General features: G+C 33.6%; 2 protein-coding genes across 4 annotated transcripts in view; both read left to right on the top strand.

Moving 5' to 3' along the window:
• The window catches only part of LOC141555876 (olfactory receptor 11H6-like), a 136,670-nt gene that overhangs the window by 54,880 nt on the left and 67,885 nt on the right, over positions 1-13,905 (top strand). The window lies entirely within an intron of this gene.
• LOC141552765 (olfactory receptor 11G2-like) lies at positions 6,746-7,684 on the top strand. Its single transcript, XM_074284765.1, has one exon. It carries the CDS (start codon positions 6,746-6,748, stop codon positions 7,682-7,684), a length of 939 nt encoding a protein of 312 aa, XP_074140866.1.

Below are 13,905 nucleotides of genomic sequence, written 5' to 3'. Positions count from 1 at the left end.
CATTTTCTTCTTTTTTTATTTTGTTAATATTGTTTTGTTGTTTTTGATGTCTTATGGAGTCATTAGCTTTCACATGCCCAATTCTTATTTTTAAGAAATTATTTTTTGCAGTAAACTTTCGTATCTCCTTTTCTATTTGGTCAATTAGACTTTTTAAGTACTTCTTTTCTTCAGTGAATTTTTGTAAAATTTTTTACATATGGTCAATTCTGCTTTCTAAAGAGTTCTTCCCTTCAATGGATTTTCATGCCTTTGTTTTATCATTTGGCTTATTCTGTTTCTTAAGGGGCTGTTTGATTCAATATTTTTTGTCTTATTAAATTATTAACTCTTTTTCTGTTTTCTTCATCACTCTTTTTTTTTGCAATGTTTCCTTTACTTTTCTTATTTGATTTTGAAAAATCTTTTTGAGTTTTTCTGGGAATTCTTGTAAGTGAGACCAATTCACATTTTTCTTGAGGTATTTGATGTACCAGTTTTGACTTTGTGGTCTTTTGAGGTAGTATTCTGATCTTCTTTGTCACCATAGTGACTTTCTGTGATCACATTATTTTTCTGCAATTTGCTCACTTTTCCAGCCTATTTTTTTTGGCTTTTAACTTTATGTTAAAATTAAGATCTATTCCTGGGTAGAGGGGGCATTATAACAAAATTCATAATTTTAGCTGATATATTTAAAATAAATATTAGGGATCTGTAAGTTTTTGATTTTTCCAAGTGGTATGATGGAAGGAGAGGTGTGTTTACTACTCTCTTGTTCTGTGTTATAGCCTGTTAGTGACCACAAGCACTATTTTTTACCTTTAAACTATGACCAGACTCCCTGGTCCTCTGCAGCCATATGCTCTGTTATGCTAGTGCTTTTCTTTGTCTAGGATTGTGACCCAAGACTGTGACCCATATCTGTATACAGGCAATGCAACTATATCCAGTGCAAGCAAAGAGACACCTGTGATCTCCTTCTGACCAGTTTTTTTACCTTCTTATCATCTTTGGGCTGAGAGCTCTAGAAGCTTCTACTGTTTCATCAGTAGTCCCCAACACCTACTGCTGGCTTGAGTTCCATAATGGACTTTTCTTACAAAATAATAATTTGACTCTGTAATGAATCAAGTTGTGATATGAGTAAGTCTAGCTGAATAGAGAAAAAATTTTAAAAAGACAATCAGAAAAAGTCAGTAGCTAAACTAGTTCTCTTCATTATATAAGTAATTTCTAGAAATAGATGCTGAAATAGAGGCTAATGGATTTTACAATTTTAGAACTATGAGCTATTCTGAGAAAATGATTCTCCACACTCATATGCCTTTAAAGCAGATTTCTCTGTGTGCCCACTCTCCCCTACAGATATTAGTTACTTAGTAAAACCAAGTTTTATATACATGGATTGTGCTAGGTGTATCATGTGGCAATTGTTTTGATATATAAGTACATTAGCATTATCTCTTTTATCGTTAAGTACATGTTTATGTTTAAGATCCAAAAGTGTAATTATGGTGAATGACAATAATCAGAATCATATTGTTGGAGGCTCAAGAGTAAGCATGGTGAGTAGGGAAACTATAATTTCTCATAACAGGAAAGAGAGGCATCTTTATAGTAGAAAATTTGGGAATGTATTCATTGTTGTCTCTTCTAAAACTAAAGAGAAATTCTAAATCTTTAGTGGATGTGAGGTTCTCCTAGCACTGTACAATTTATGAATTACATGTAATAGTATTAATAATAGTTCATGTTCATAATAATCTATGAGGTTTACTATATAAATGCATTGTCATTTGCTAATAATATTGACTATTTATATTACTGCTTAAAGTTTGTAAAATACTTTATATACATTGTATCACTTGATCCTTAAAATAATGCCATGAGGTAAGTGCAATTAATATCTCCATTTTATGGATGCAGAAATTGCATCCTTCTACTATGTCATGCTAGTTCCACACAAACTCCCTACTAGCCTGAGATGTGTCCACAGTAATTTATTTAGAAACAATAAATCTTTACACCTTCACAAATAGCTTTTGAGGCTCCAATGGGAAAAATGAAAACATCTTATGAATATAGTCTTAGAATTTCTAAAGTCAAAACTTCCTCTACCCTCAAAGAACTTAGATTATACTGGGAGGAGGGGGGAAATGTTTTACACAAATGAATACAAAATAGTTAATCAGGGAAGAGAGCATTAATTCCTGGGAACTGAAGTAGGGTGTTAGGGTAAGGGAGGTTCATTAGAGCCCATTTTACATCAAATAAATTTACATCAAATATTTCCTCAGACAGTTAGCAACTGGGTCACCCTAGGCAATTCATTTAATAAGTCTCAGTTTCTTCTGTCACAAAATGCTACCATTATAATAACTATTGTCTAGAGTTGTTTTGAAGACCAAATGATATAATATTTATAAAATGATAGACTGATATCCACATCATCTTGAAAAAAGTCAAAAAGAAAGAATTGGAATAGTTTCTCAAATGTTATAGATAGAAAGCAAGAAGAAACCAAAGTTGCTGCTTGAAATTTCAATGTGATGACTCAAGGGGGAATAAGCTCTCAAGAGGAACAAAAAATGTCAATAAAATTGTCCCTAGGCACTATTCTCTTTCTTCAGATAACTAATTGATCCCTCAAAGAGTAGCGATCAGGGATTTAGTACAAATCAGGTAATACTTATAACCCCTCATTTCTCTAGCAAACACTGGAGCCTCACATTAACCCCATGGCCTCTTCCTTTCTGTAATGTAGTTAGATTAAACACAAGTTTTTCACTCAGGGAAAAAAACAGATTAATAGATCTCAATGAGTGAGTTAACCCACTGCAACCCTCCTCTTTGAAGCATGAATCCTCTCTAACCATCCCCACAACAGTTCATCCTTCCTTCACTTGAAGAACTCCAGTGATGAAATTTGAAGCCCTCAGGAGAAAAGAAGAAAAGGGTATTCTTGACAAGGTCTCTCTGTCGTTATCCAGCAAAGAAGGTGATATAGCTCTCGTAACAAATACAATTGTATAAATAAAAAGGTTTTCAGACTAGGTCTTAGGCTCCCTCTTTGACTGCTAACTTGCCATCTAAGTATATGGCAATTTTTTCCTCTGGGAGCATTTTCATTTATCACAATGGAGGATACAATCATTATTTTTAAGGGGTTTGGACACAGAATTCATGAAATAGGAAATGAATTTTAGCTGTATTCTGAAACCTGCTGTAGAGCTGTCCATGTCAAAGGAATAAAGGACAGTGATACAGTGCTTCTTAACTGAAATAGCTGCTTGAATCAGGCAAATTCAGGATATGAATGTGTCTTTCTGTCTGTGTGTGTGTGTGTGTGTGTGTGTGTGTGTGTGTGTGTGTGTGTGTGTGTGTGTGTTCCATGAATATTCTACTGATGGCAGAACCAATTCCTTCAACCTTCAACCCCTACCATAAATATACCCAATCAATCAGCAGTTTTCAGCTGTTTGCAATGAAATAGTCCTTCCACAAACTTCTGGACCTGCATCTTGAGGTTCACTCAGTTACTTTTCCTCCCTATCACCTTCTCCCAAGTTGGATATAAGGCTGATGACCCAGAAGAGGGGTTTGCTCCAATTTTGCTTACAGAATGGGAAACCAGAAAGGGGACACTTTAATCAAGTAGGGTAGGTGGTGAACAAGGAACTGGTTCTCATACTAGTAGCTGATGTTTATAAAATACAAAAAGTTTGAAAAAGGCCTTTATTTGCTTTTTTTCATGTGGGTTTCACAATGACCCTGTGATAGAGATACTATGCCTTATTCCTTTTACTACCTTTTTTGCAATTGAGAAATATAGAAGCAGTGTGTCACAGAGGACAGAGAACTGGGCTTAAAATCAGGAAGGCCTGAATTCAAATCTTGCTGAGGAGCAATCTATGTACTATAACTCCCTAAAATTCTTCAATAAGTGATAGATGGCTTTAGATTTAACTTACTATGTTGCTGAAAGAATAGATACTTGCATACAATTAAGGAAACTGAGATTCATAAAGGTTAAGAGACTTACCCACGGTCATAAAACTAATATTAGTGAGAGGATTTGAACCCAACTTTTCCTGATTTCAAATTCAATAATATATTTACCTAATTGATACTCAATTGAATCAGTTTTTATTATAAATTTTGCTTATTAAATTTTTATTATTTTTTTTTATTTTTTGTTTATTAAATTTATTCAGTCTAGGATATTTGTATGTATAGACACAACTTAAGATGGATTCTACTTGAGTCTCCACTTCTGACACAATGTCTTATGTAAAACTACTACTTAAACAAATTGCTTCCAGGACCCTAACATTAAATTTAGGTCAAGTTGATAGGTTAATAATTCTCTGAGAAGACGAGAAATCATTAAAGTGATAGAATTGGAATCAAGGAGACTTGGGCTTAAATCTTCTCTCAGATGCTCACTAGCTATGTGATTCTGGAAAAATCCTTAATCTCTCTCATTTTCAGTTTCTTTTTGTGTAAAATGAAGATGATAATAGGACATAATTATGAGTGAAAATGATACAATATATGTAAAGTGTTTTCCAAACTTTCAAGCATAATATAAATATTAGCCATTATTATTATTACAACTGAATAAATGATCAATTTAAAATTGTAAAGATCTTTTAATTGTAAAGGCCAAATTCTACTAAAATCAAAGAAATTAAGTGCTTTAGTCAAGATTAAACAAATAGTAACTAGATAAGCCAGATACCATACACTAGATTTCTGATAATAAATTAATAATAATAAATTTGCATGTGACATTGAAGCTATTTTAGATACAAACTATTTTTGTAGTATATGCACTCTGGTTAAATGTCATTGCCCTGTGATAATTTCACAGGCATGGCATTTTTCTTTCCTTCTCATGTTTTCTGGGAAACATCTGAGTTATATCTTCAGACAATAAGAATTACACAGAAATGGAATTTTTCAGAAGACAATTTAAAGGGTTAAAATGAAATAATGGATCTTACACATCTTTGAAAAATATAAAACTTTACATACATATTTCAGTACTGCCTCTCATATATACAAGCTGTGTGGCCATGGTAATTTCTCTATGCCCCAGAAAATTCTCTGAAATTACAAAATAGTTTGCAGATCAGGAATTGTAGAAAAGGATTTCTAAATTAGAAGTTTCCAATACTAATTAAATGAGAGACACAAAGACATACGTGGACGGAAGGGGAAAGAGAAAGAAAGGACAAAAAGAGAGGCAGACATAGAGTGTGTGGTGAGAGAGAGAGAGAGAGAGAGAAAGAGAGAAAAAGAGAGAGAGAGAGAGAAAGGAAGAGGAGAGAAAGAGATGATAGACTGATAAGAGATGGAGATGATAGAGATATGAAAGAAAGATACAGAGACATGTAAAGAAATAAATATATATACAAGTCATATAGATATGGTTATAAATGAGAAATATGGATATAGTTATAGTTATAGATTAGGTATATTTACAAATGTAGAGTAAGAGAGAGAGAGAGAAAGAAAATTTTAGAGATCCTTTTTTCACAAGGAATTACTATCTTTGAGGAAATTTCTATCATATATTTCCACAGTATTTTCCTTTAATGGAAGAAATAGAAGCATAATTATAAGGTCTCAGAACTCAGAGCTGGAAAGGGGATCTGAGTTCATCTAGTCCAATTTCTTCTTTTCCTTAAGTCAAGAAATCTGAGGCTCAAACAATTGAAGGTCACACAGATTAATCACACAAAATCAATCTGGGAATCCATCCAAGCTTCTCTGACCACAGATCAAAAATTTTTTTTACAATAAAACCTAGAGCTTCCCAACACAACAAGTGGAAGATGGGCTTTCTCTGAAGAGATGACAAATTCTAAAAAGGTATCAACATATATATCACCATGTAGAACCTGAAAAGAAAGATGATAGATCACTGCAGGTTAACTTTAAAAATTCCAAAATTTTGTATATCCCTGCCCAGAAACTGCTGAGGGAGAGATGAAAAAAGAAAAAGACATGTATCCAATCCTACACCCTCAAAGCTTTATTATGTATTGGTTAAGAAATAAGACTTCTTAATATTAAAAAAAATTAACAGGTTATCTCAAATATAACTTTATATAATTATGTATAAGCACTATTATGGAGGTCTTTATAAATTAGAAAGAACCGAGAGTTAAATGAAGTTAATTCCCATTCACAATAGACTTAGACACTGAAATGCAAATTAGAAAACCTCAGAGAGATCTCAGAGATTGCTTAATAAAATACTATCATTTTACTGATGAGGAAACTGAATCCTTAAGAAGTAAAATGATTTGCCTAAGAATACATAGCCAGTAAATAACAGAGCTGGAATTGAAAACCCAGAGCTTTTATTTTCCAGTTTAATGCTTTCATTATAAATGCTGTGATTAGGTAGTCTCAGAGTTTAATTCCTCCTTTCTGGGAATTAGAAAGATTTCTCTTCAAATTCCACTTTTACCAAGCAACTCTCTCTAATATATTTGCAATACATAGCAAATTCCAGTCTGAACTGGTAGAAAAACTTTCATACACCAATGAAAATCATAGTTCTGATTAAAAAAATTCATAAGAGCAGGAACCTTGTGTTATTGAACTTTTAGTTTTTCCCAACCCCTAAAAACTCTGTGACTGCTTCATAAATGCTTGTTATATGTAAATTTGTTATATAGATCTTTAAATATTCCATTGCTGTTCATTTCTTCACTCAATCATCCCTATTTTTTAAATCATATCCAGGAAAATGAATATCACCAACACCAACAGCTCCAGTAATACAGCTGGTTTCATTCTCCTTGGATTTCCCTGTAGCAGAGAGATTCAGATCTTCCTCTTTGTACTGTTCCTCATTATCTACATCCTGACCGTTATAGGAAATGGTTCTATCATATGTGCTGTACACTGGGACCAACGTCTTCACAGCCCCATGTACATCCTTTTGGCCAACTTTTCTTTCCTGGAAATCTGGTATGTCACTTCTACTGTCCCCAATATGTTGGTCAACTTTCTCTCTAAAACCAAGACTATTTCCTTCTCTGGATGCTTCCTCCAGTTCTATTTCTTCTTCTCTTTAGGTACTACAGAATGCTTTTTTCTGGCCATTATGGCATTTGATCGGTATCTGGCCATCTGCCGACCTCTACATTATCCTACTATCATGACAGGACATCTCTGCACCTGCCTGGTGGTCAATTGCTGGTTGTTTGGCTTCCTCTGGTTCCTGGTTCCCATTATCCTCATCTCCCAATTGTCTTTCTGTGGCTCCAAAGTCATTGACCATTTTCTATGTGACCCAGGCCCACTGCTAGCTCTAACCTGCACCAGGGTGTCTTTGATAGAGTTTACCTGTTCTATCTTGAGTTCTTTGCTCCTGTTTGTACCCTTCATCTACATCATGGGAACATATGCTCTGGTCCTGAGAGCTGTATTGAAAGTTCCTTCAGCAGCTGGTAGGTATAAAGCCTTCTCCACCTGTGGGTCCCATTTGGCTGTGGTATCACTGTTCTATGGCTCTGTGATGGTGATGTATGTGAAACCAACATCAGGCCATGAAGCTGGAACCCAGAAGACTGTGACCCTTTTTTATTCTGTGGTAACCCCATTCTTAAATCCTTTGATCTACAGCCTTAGGAATAAGGAAGTGAAGGATGCCCTGAGGAAATTTCTGGATAATAAGAATTAAATTCTTAAGGGAGGAAAGCCCTTAGAGAACCATATAAATTTTGAATCTCTTCCTGAGTAATATCCAGGATATCTCCTGGCTCCATGCCCACCTCTCTAACTACATTTTTACCTGGATATCTCAATAGTACCTCAAATTTAATTATTCAGAACTGAACTTTTCTTTCCCTCTTATAAAAAAAAACTCTCTTTGCAAATTTTGTAATAGTATTGATGGTACATCCATCATCCCAGTACTCTGACTCAAAACTTTGGTTTCCTTTTACTCTTTTTTACCTCAGACCATGTTTATTCTACAAGGTTACAAGTTTACAATATTTTTTACGTCTGTCCATGTCTACACTTATGTCAATGCAACTATCACTATGTTTTCTTCAATGCATTATTCCTGGACTAAGAAAATGACCTTGGAAAAGATCAAGGACTTTTGCTTATCCTGACTCCAGCTGATTCTAAGGTATCCCAAGTGCTAACTTGGTCCTCACACTTTTATCATACTATATCTTATATTTATTTATATGTACATCTTATCCCCACTATCATAATTTAAGATCATTAAGGATGTAGTCTATTTTTTATGTTGCTATCCCTAATGCTTAACACTGTTGTGCATGTGTATCTAAAGATTTGAATTCTATTACTAAACTTCATTAATCTTGAAAGGATCTTACCTTTCCTGGCTTTGCTCCTATTTGTAATTTCACATCACATAATCTATACATCTTAGAAGAATTAGAATCAGGAAAGTCATCCATAACTTCTGAGTTCTACAAGGAACTATGAAATGTTTTACTCACTGACAAATAGGAGTGGAAAAGTGGAGATAGGAAGATCTTACCTTATCTTACTCAACCTCTTTGATACCAAAGACAATGTTGAAAATTTCCTCTTATGAAGAGTTGAAAGGATGACTAAATCACTACCATAATGTTTTTTACTAAACTATGAATTTATAACTGGAAAATGCATTACGGGTCTGTGTCCAACTCCTGACTTTTTACAGCTGAGAAAAACTGAGGAACAGAGAGGCTAAGTGACCTTCTAGGCATAATACATGACTGAGGTGGGATTGAAATACAAGCCCTCATTCTTGGAATACATGGGAGCTGTTGGAATACATGGGAGCCACCTGGCTGCTGGAGATCCAACCCAGACCTGCAGACTGGATCTCCTCGTTCCTTATGTGAGAGGATGATACAAGGAGACTGAGAGGCAGTTGCTGTTCTTTCACCTCTCTGACTGAGAGCTGTTGCATTGTCTGACCTCTCTCCTCTTCCCTCTGCCTCCAATTTATCTCATCCCAGTCGGCAATACCTGTGACAACAAAGATCTCCCTGCAACTCCTTCAGATGCTATGATCCACAGCTGTGGAGGCTCTGGGAGAATTGACCTATCCCTTAACACCTCCTGATTCCAATCCAAGCATCTTTTCCTTATACTACCCTCTCTACTTATTTCAAAGTTGTTTCATCATTATATTATTATTTATTAAAAAGTGTACTGACTCAACAACTTCATAGAAAATTTTACTTAAAATTAAATCAACTTGTATATTGTACATCTACATAATATTAATTATAGAATTGAAACTCTTTGAGGCTAGGAACTGTTACAGTTTTATCTTTGTATCCCCATACCCAACACAGTGTCTGAAACATAGCAAGTGCTCAATACATGTAAACTCAATTGGATAGAAAAGAATTAATTGAATCAAACTAAAATGATATATGCAGTACAAATGAAGAACAAATATAGCTTTAAAGCATAATACAAAGTATCAGTCAAACTACATCAAACTCACTTTAATCAAAGAGTGAAAAAGAAAAATTGTATTTTTGTGAAAAAACATGAAAATTAGTTCTTAAAAGATATATCCTTATATTGAAACTTTAAGTGTCTTTGACCTAAGGTTATGTTTTTCAAAATGTTGAATATATGTGATTCCCTTTTACTCACAAAACTCCCTGGAAGGACAGAGAATTGAAAAAGTTGACATACTGTTGTTTATCATGGGATCATAAAGTAAGAGTTAGAAAGAAGATCAGAGTACAATCTCTTCTTTAACTTTCTGTATCCCCAATGAAGAAACAAAATCATAAAAAAAGAAGATTGGCTGATTGTCCAGTGAATAACCACTAATAAATATATACCATGGGACATGGAAACCAGTTCTTCACTACACAAGACTGCTTCTCACAAAGGAGCCACAGAAAAACAGTCCAGCTATATGAATATGCATACATACATACATACATAAATACACACACATATATATATATATGTGTGTGTGTGTGTGTGTGTGTGTGTGTATGTGTATATATATATATGAAGTTCAATCAAGCTCCTCAATATAGGGAACTTTAGGAACCAAAATAATCCAAATGGCAATCAGAGATGGGAATCACCCATGTTAATTGACTTGGGATTTGTTCAATAATCTCTCCAAGTATAATTTGACCCCAATCCAAATGTTACAAAATAAAATATTCTATAATTAGAGTTTTATTTTGGGGGGATAATTCTTACTTTGAAAGTTCTTTTTGAAAAATACAAATATTTGCTGTATTATAATAATTCACAGTTAGGCATTATTGGTGGGGATCAGAGAGCACATTATACTGAAAACATCTCCAGAATTCACAAGATCAGGACTGAAGATCAAATTCTGAAACTTAGGCAAGTCATCTTATTTCTCTGGGCCTTTACTCATACAAAAGAAGAAGGGGTTGAACTATATAATCTTTAATGTGCCATTCAGTTGCAAATTTCATGCTCTTAGAAGAAATAATTAAGAAAAAAGATTTTACATAATCATATGTCTTTAAAATATCTCATTCTATACACACAACAATCACAAGAGCTGGATGATGTTATAGTTTGCACATTACATAGCAGTAAACTGAGGCAGGTAAAAGTGAAATGACTTAGCTAGTAAACCTTTGGAACTGAGCTCAGGTCTTCCTAATGCAAAATCTACAACTCTACATATGATGCCACTTAGCTGCCTGATGATAAGAGTGCCTCCCCTCAGCAAAATAGCTTATCAAATAACTTGTATGTAACATCTTTAATAGTAATTATATAATCTATACCCTATTCATTATCTGTACTCCTCCATCCATCCATACAATACATATAATCAAGACTCCATACAATCAGCACTTCATTCTTTACATGTTTTCTTTCCATGCAATTCTCAGTCATAGACATTCCATAAACCCCTCAGTAAAGGAGCTGTCCAATATTCTGAAGTCTCCTCCTACTTCTTAAAATATTTGCTGCATGGTAGCTTAGCAGACAGACAGAACCTGTGTAATCAGTTACTCCTACTATATAACCATCAGTCATTTTTTAAATTAGTAAATGCTAGACTTAGAGTCAGGGAGATCAGCTTTAAAGTGTACCTCTGACATTTACTAGCTATGTGCAATAGAAAATTCTGTGAGTCTTAGTTTCCTCATCTATAAAATGGAGATAATTATACCAGATTACCTCCTTTACAGGGCTAATGTGAAACTCAAATGAGAATACACATATATTCTGTAAACATCAAATCAATTAATAAAAGTCAGTTATCATCATCCTTTATTAAATATATGTGACCTCTAATTATTTTATTACTTTTCCTCCAAGTAATTACTGGTAATTAACTCTATTCTGCCACCAAATATCTTTCCATGGCCATTGAGTCACTTGAAATTTGCTTTCTTTTGGAGATTATATTGGTTTTGGATTCACAGGAAGTATCACAGAGAAAAATGAAGACAGTAAAATAAACTTTAGTAATGTCAAGTAGATTGGGACCACTGAAAGTACTATCCAAATAACAAAATTCTATGATAATAATTACTATAAAAAACCCTTTTAACACAGTACCCTTGGAGAATTGGAAAGTCAAAAAGAGAGAGGTTTTGTTTTGTTTTGGGGGGTTATTTTGGAGAGGAGGGGGAGAAAGTAGGGGGAAATAACAATAATTCACATTTATTTAACACATTAAAGTTTGCAGAACATATTCCTCTTCCTCTCTTTATCTCCTACCAATAACAACTCTATGAACTAGGTAAAGAAGTCTTATTCATCTAATTTTACAGGTGAAGAATCTGAGCCTCAGAAACTTGACAAGAGTAACAGAACTAGTAAACATAAAAACAGCTAATATTAAATACCTAGTCTTGCCAATTTTTTCTATGACCTTTTTTAAAGTGATGTTCTGAGAATTTCTTCAAATGACTTTAAAGATAAACATGCCTCTGAAAGCTGAGTTTGTATATCCCTCAGAATGTTATGAATTATAAAGGTTTTGAGTATGATATACTTGAGAGCAATGGAGCTAGGAATACAACCAAAAATCACCTACCCAACAAAATTGAGTATAATTCTTCAGAGGAAAAGGTGGATATTCAATGAAATAGAGGACTTTCAAGTATCCATGAACAAAGAAAGAGAGCTGAATAGAAATTTTGATTTTCAAACATAAGACTCAGGAAAAGCATGAAGTAATAATCATGAAAGGGACATCACAAGGGACTTAATAAGGCTTATCTGTTTTATATTACTAAATGGGAGAATGATACTTGCAACTCAGAACTTTCTCATTATTACACAGTTAGAAGAAGGATATAGAAACAGAAGGCCCAGATGTGAATTGAATATGAAGGGATAATATCTTAAAAATTAAATTAAATTAAGGAATGAGAGAAGAATGCATTGAAAAAAAAAGGAAAGAGTGAGGTAGAACAGCATAAATTATCTGCCATAAAAGAAAAAGCTTCTACAGTGAAGGTGAGGGAGAAAGAGTACTAGCTTAAAAATAATGGATTCTTGATAGGTTAATTATTAAAAGTTCCTGGAACAATATCATTTATCCAATTATTTTTTAATAAATGTTTCATTCCTCATTATTGTGACTATATCATTCCTTCTATTTTAATTATTTCTTCCTGCCATATAATGTTTCATCTTCTCTAATCAAACAAAAATCTATTAAGTAAACACTGCAGTCAATAGCAATGTACTGGGCCTTGGAAGAGATACAAAGTATAGCTACAATATAGCCCTTACTACTCTGGAATTTGTAGGCTAGAGACTTATAAATTATACACACAAATAAACATCTTTTAGCAATCAAAAAGACGTTATACTCTCAGAATTTGAAGAGCTCGCCAAAGTCATTTGACCCAAGTCTGAATAGAAATATATTCAATAAATAGGAATTTATCTTTCAATTTAATATCTTCAGTTATTAACAATTTATTGTTTCTGATGATAACAATTCCAAATTTAATTGGTCTAATTTTAATAAGTTTTAATTATAAAATTCTTTCTTTTGTATATATGAAAAGATTGCAGTAAGTGGAAGAAAAAGATTTAAGTAAGAAAAATTAATCAAATCAATTGAGAAGAAACTCTTTGATAATTACCAGAAGGGAAGTCTGGTCGCATGAGTTTCCCCACTTACATACCTCTGTCCTTAGTTTCTAATAGTATGTACCTATACTTTGCCATGGACACTGCATGAATTTGTGGGAGAGTATGAATCAAGTTTATAGTAGACTATGATATTTAGATTATTTCTCCTTTTTATTATTAAGTAACTGTAGTATTTGATTATTCCTGGTTTTGCCTTCTATTGGGTAAATTTTAAAACTATTTTGTATAATTTCATAAACTTTATATTTTAAAATTATTGGTATCTTGGTCATTTGTTTTGTAAAAAGCAAACACAATGGTGGAGACTCAGGAAGTACATGAATAGTACAATTGTATCACAGTGTTACATTGTAATACACACACACACACACACACACACACACACACACACACACACACACACACACACAAATGCATGTATTAAAGTTACTTCTAGAGGGCTGAGGGAAAGTTTATGAATCATAGCTATGTGGTTGTGGCCATGACTGACCCGTCTCTAGGAAAAACCCCAGACTTTCTCTCATGTGAGATGCATAAACTAAATCAGAGAGGAAAAAGAATGTAATATTATCTTCACATGTTAGTTCTGTGTCAGATATCATACCCATGAATAATACTGCCCCCAAAAAAGTACAACTTAACACTTAGGGTACAGCATATGAAGTAAAAAATTTTCCTCTTCATTCATCACTTCTAGCTCTCTATTCCTTGCTTAAATAAAACAGGTAGGAATTCTATAAATAAGAAAAAGAGCATTCAAGCATAGAGAAAAGCTACAGCAAAGTGAAAGAA

This window comes from Sminthopsis crassicaudata, chromosome 2, assembly GCF_048593235.1.
Source record: "Sminthopsis crassicaudata isolate SCR6 chromosome 2, ASM4859323v1, whole genome shotgun sequence".
Lineage (NCBI taxonomy): Eukaryota > Metazoa > Chordata > Mammalia > Dasyuromorphia > Dasyuridae > Sminthopsis > Sminthopsis crassicaudata.
The sequence above is the reverse complement of the archived record's forward strand: the minus strand, read 5'-3'. Positions and strand labels throughout refer to the sequence as shown.

What these genes read in the sequence shown, in the direction of transcription:
- LOC141552765 (XM_074284765.1), top strand. Translation starts at nt 6,746, where the DNA reads ATGAATATCACCAACACCAACAGCTCCAGTAATACAGCTGGTTTCATT.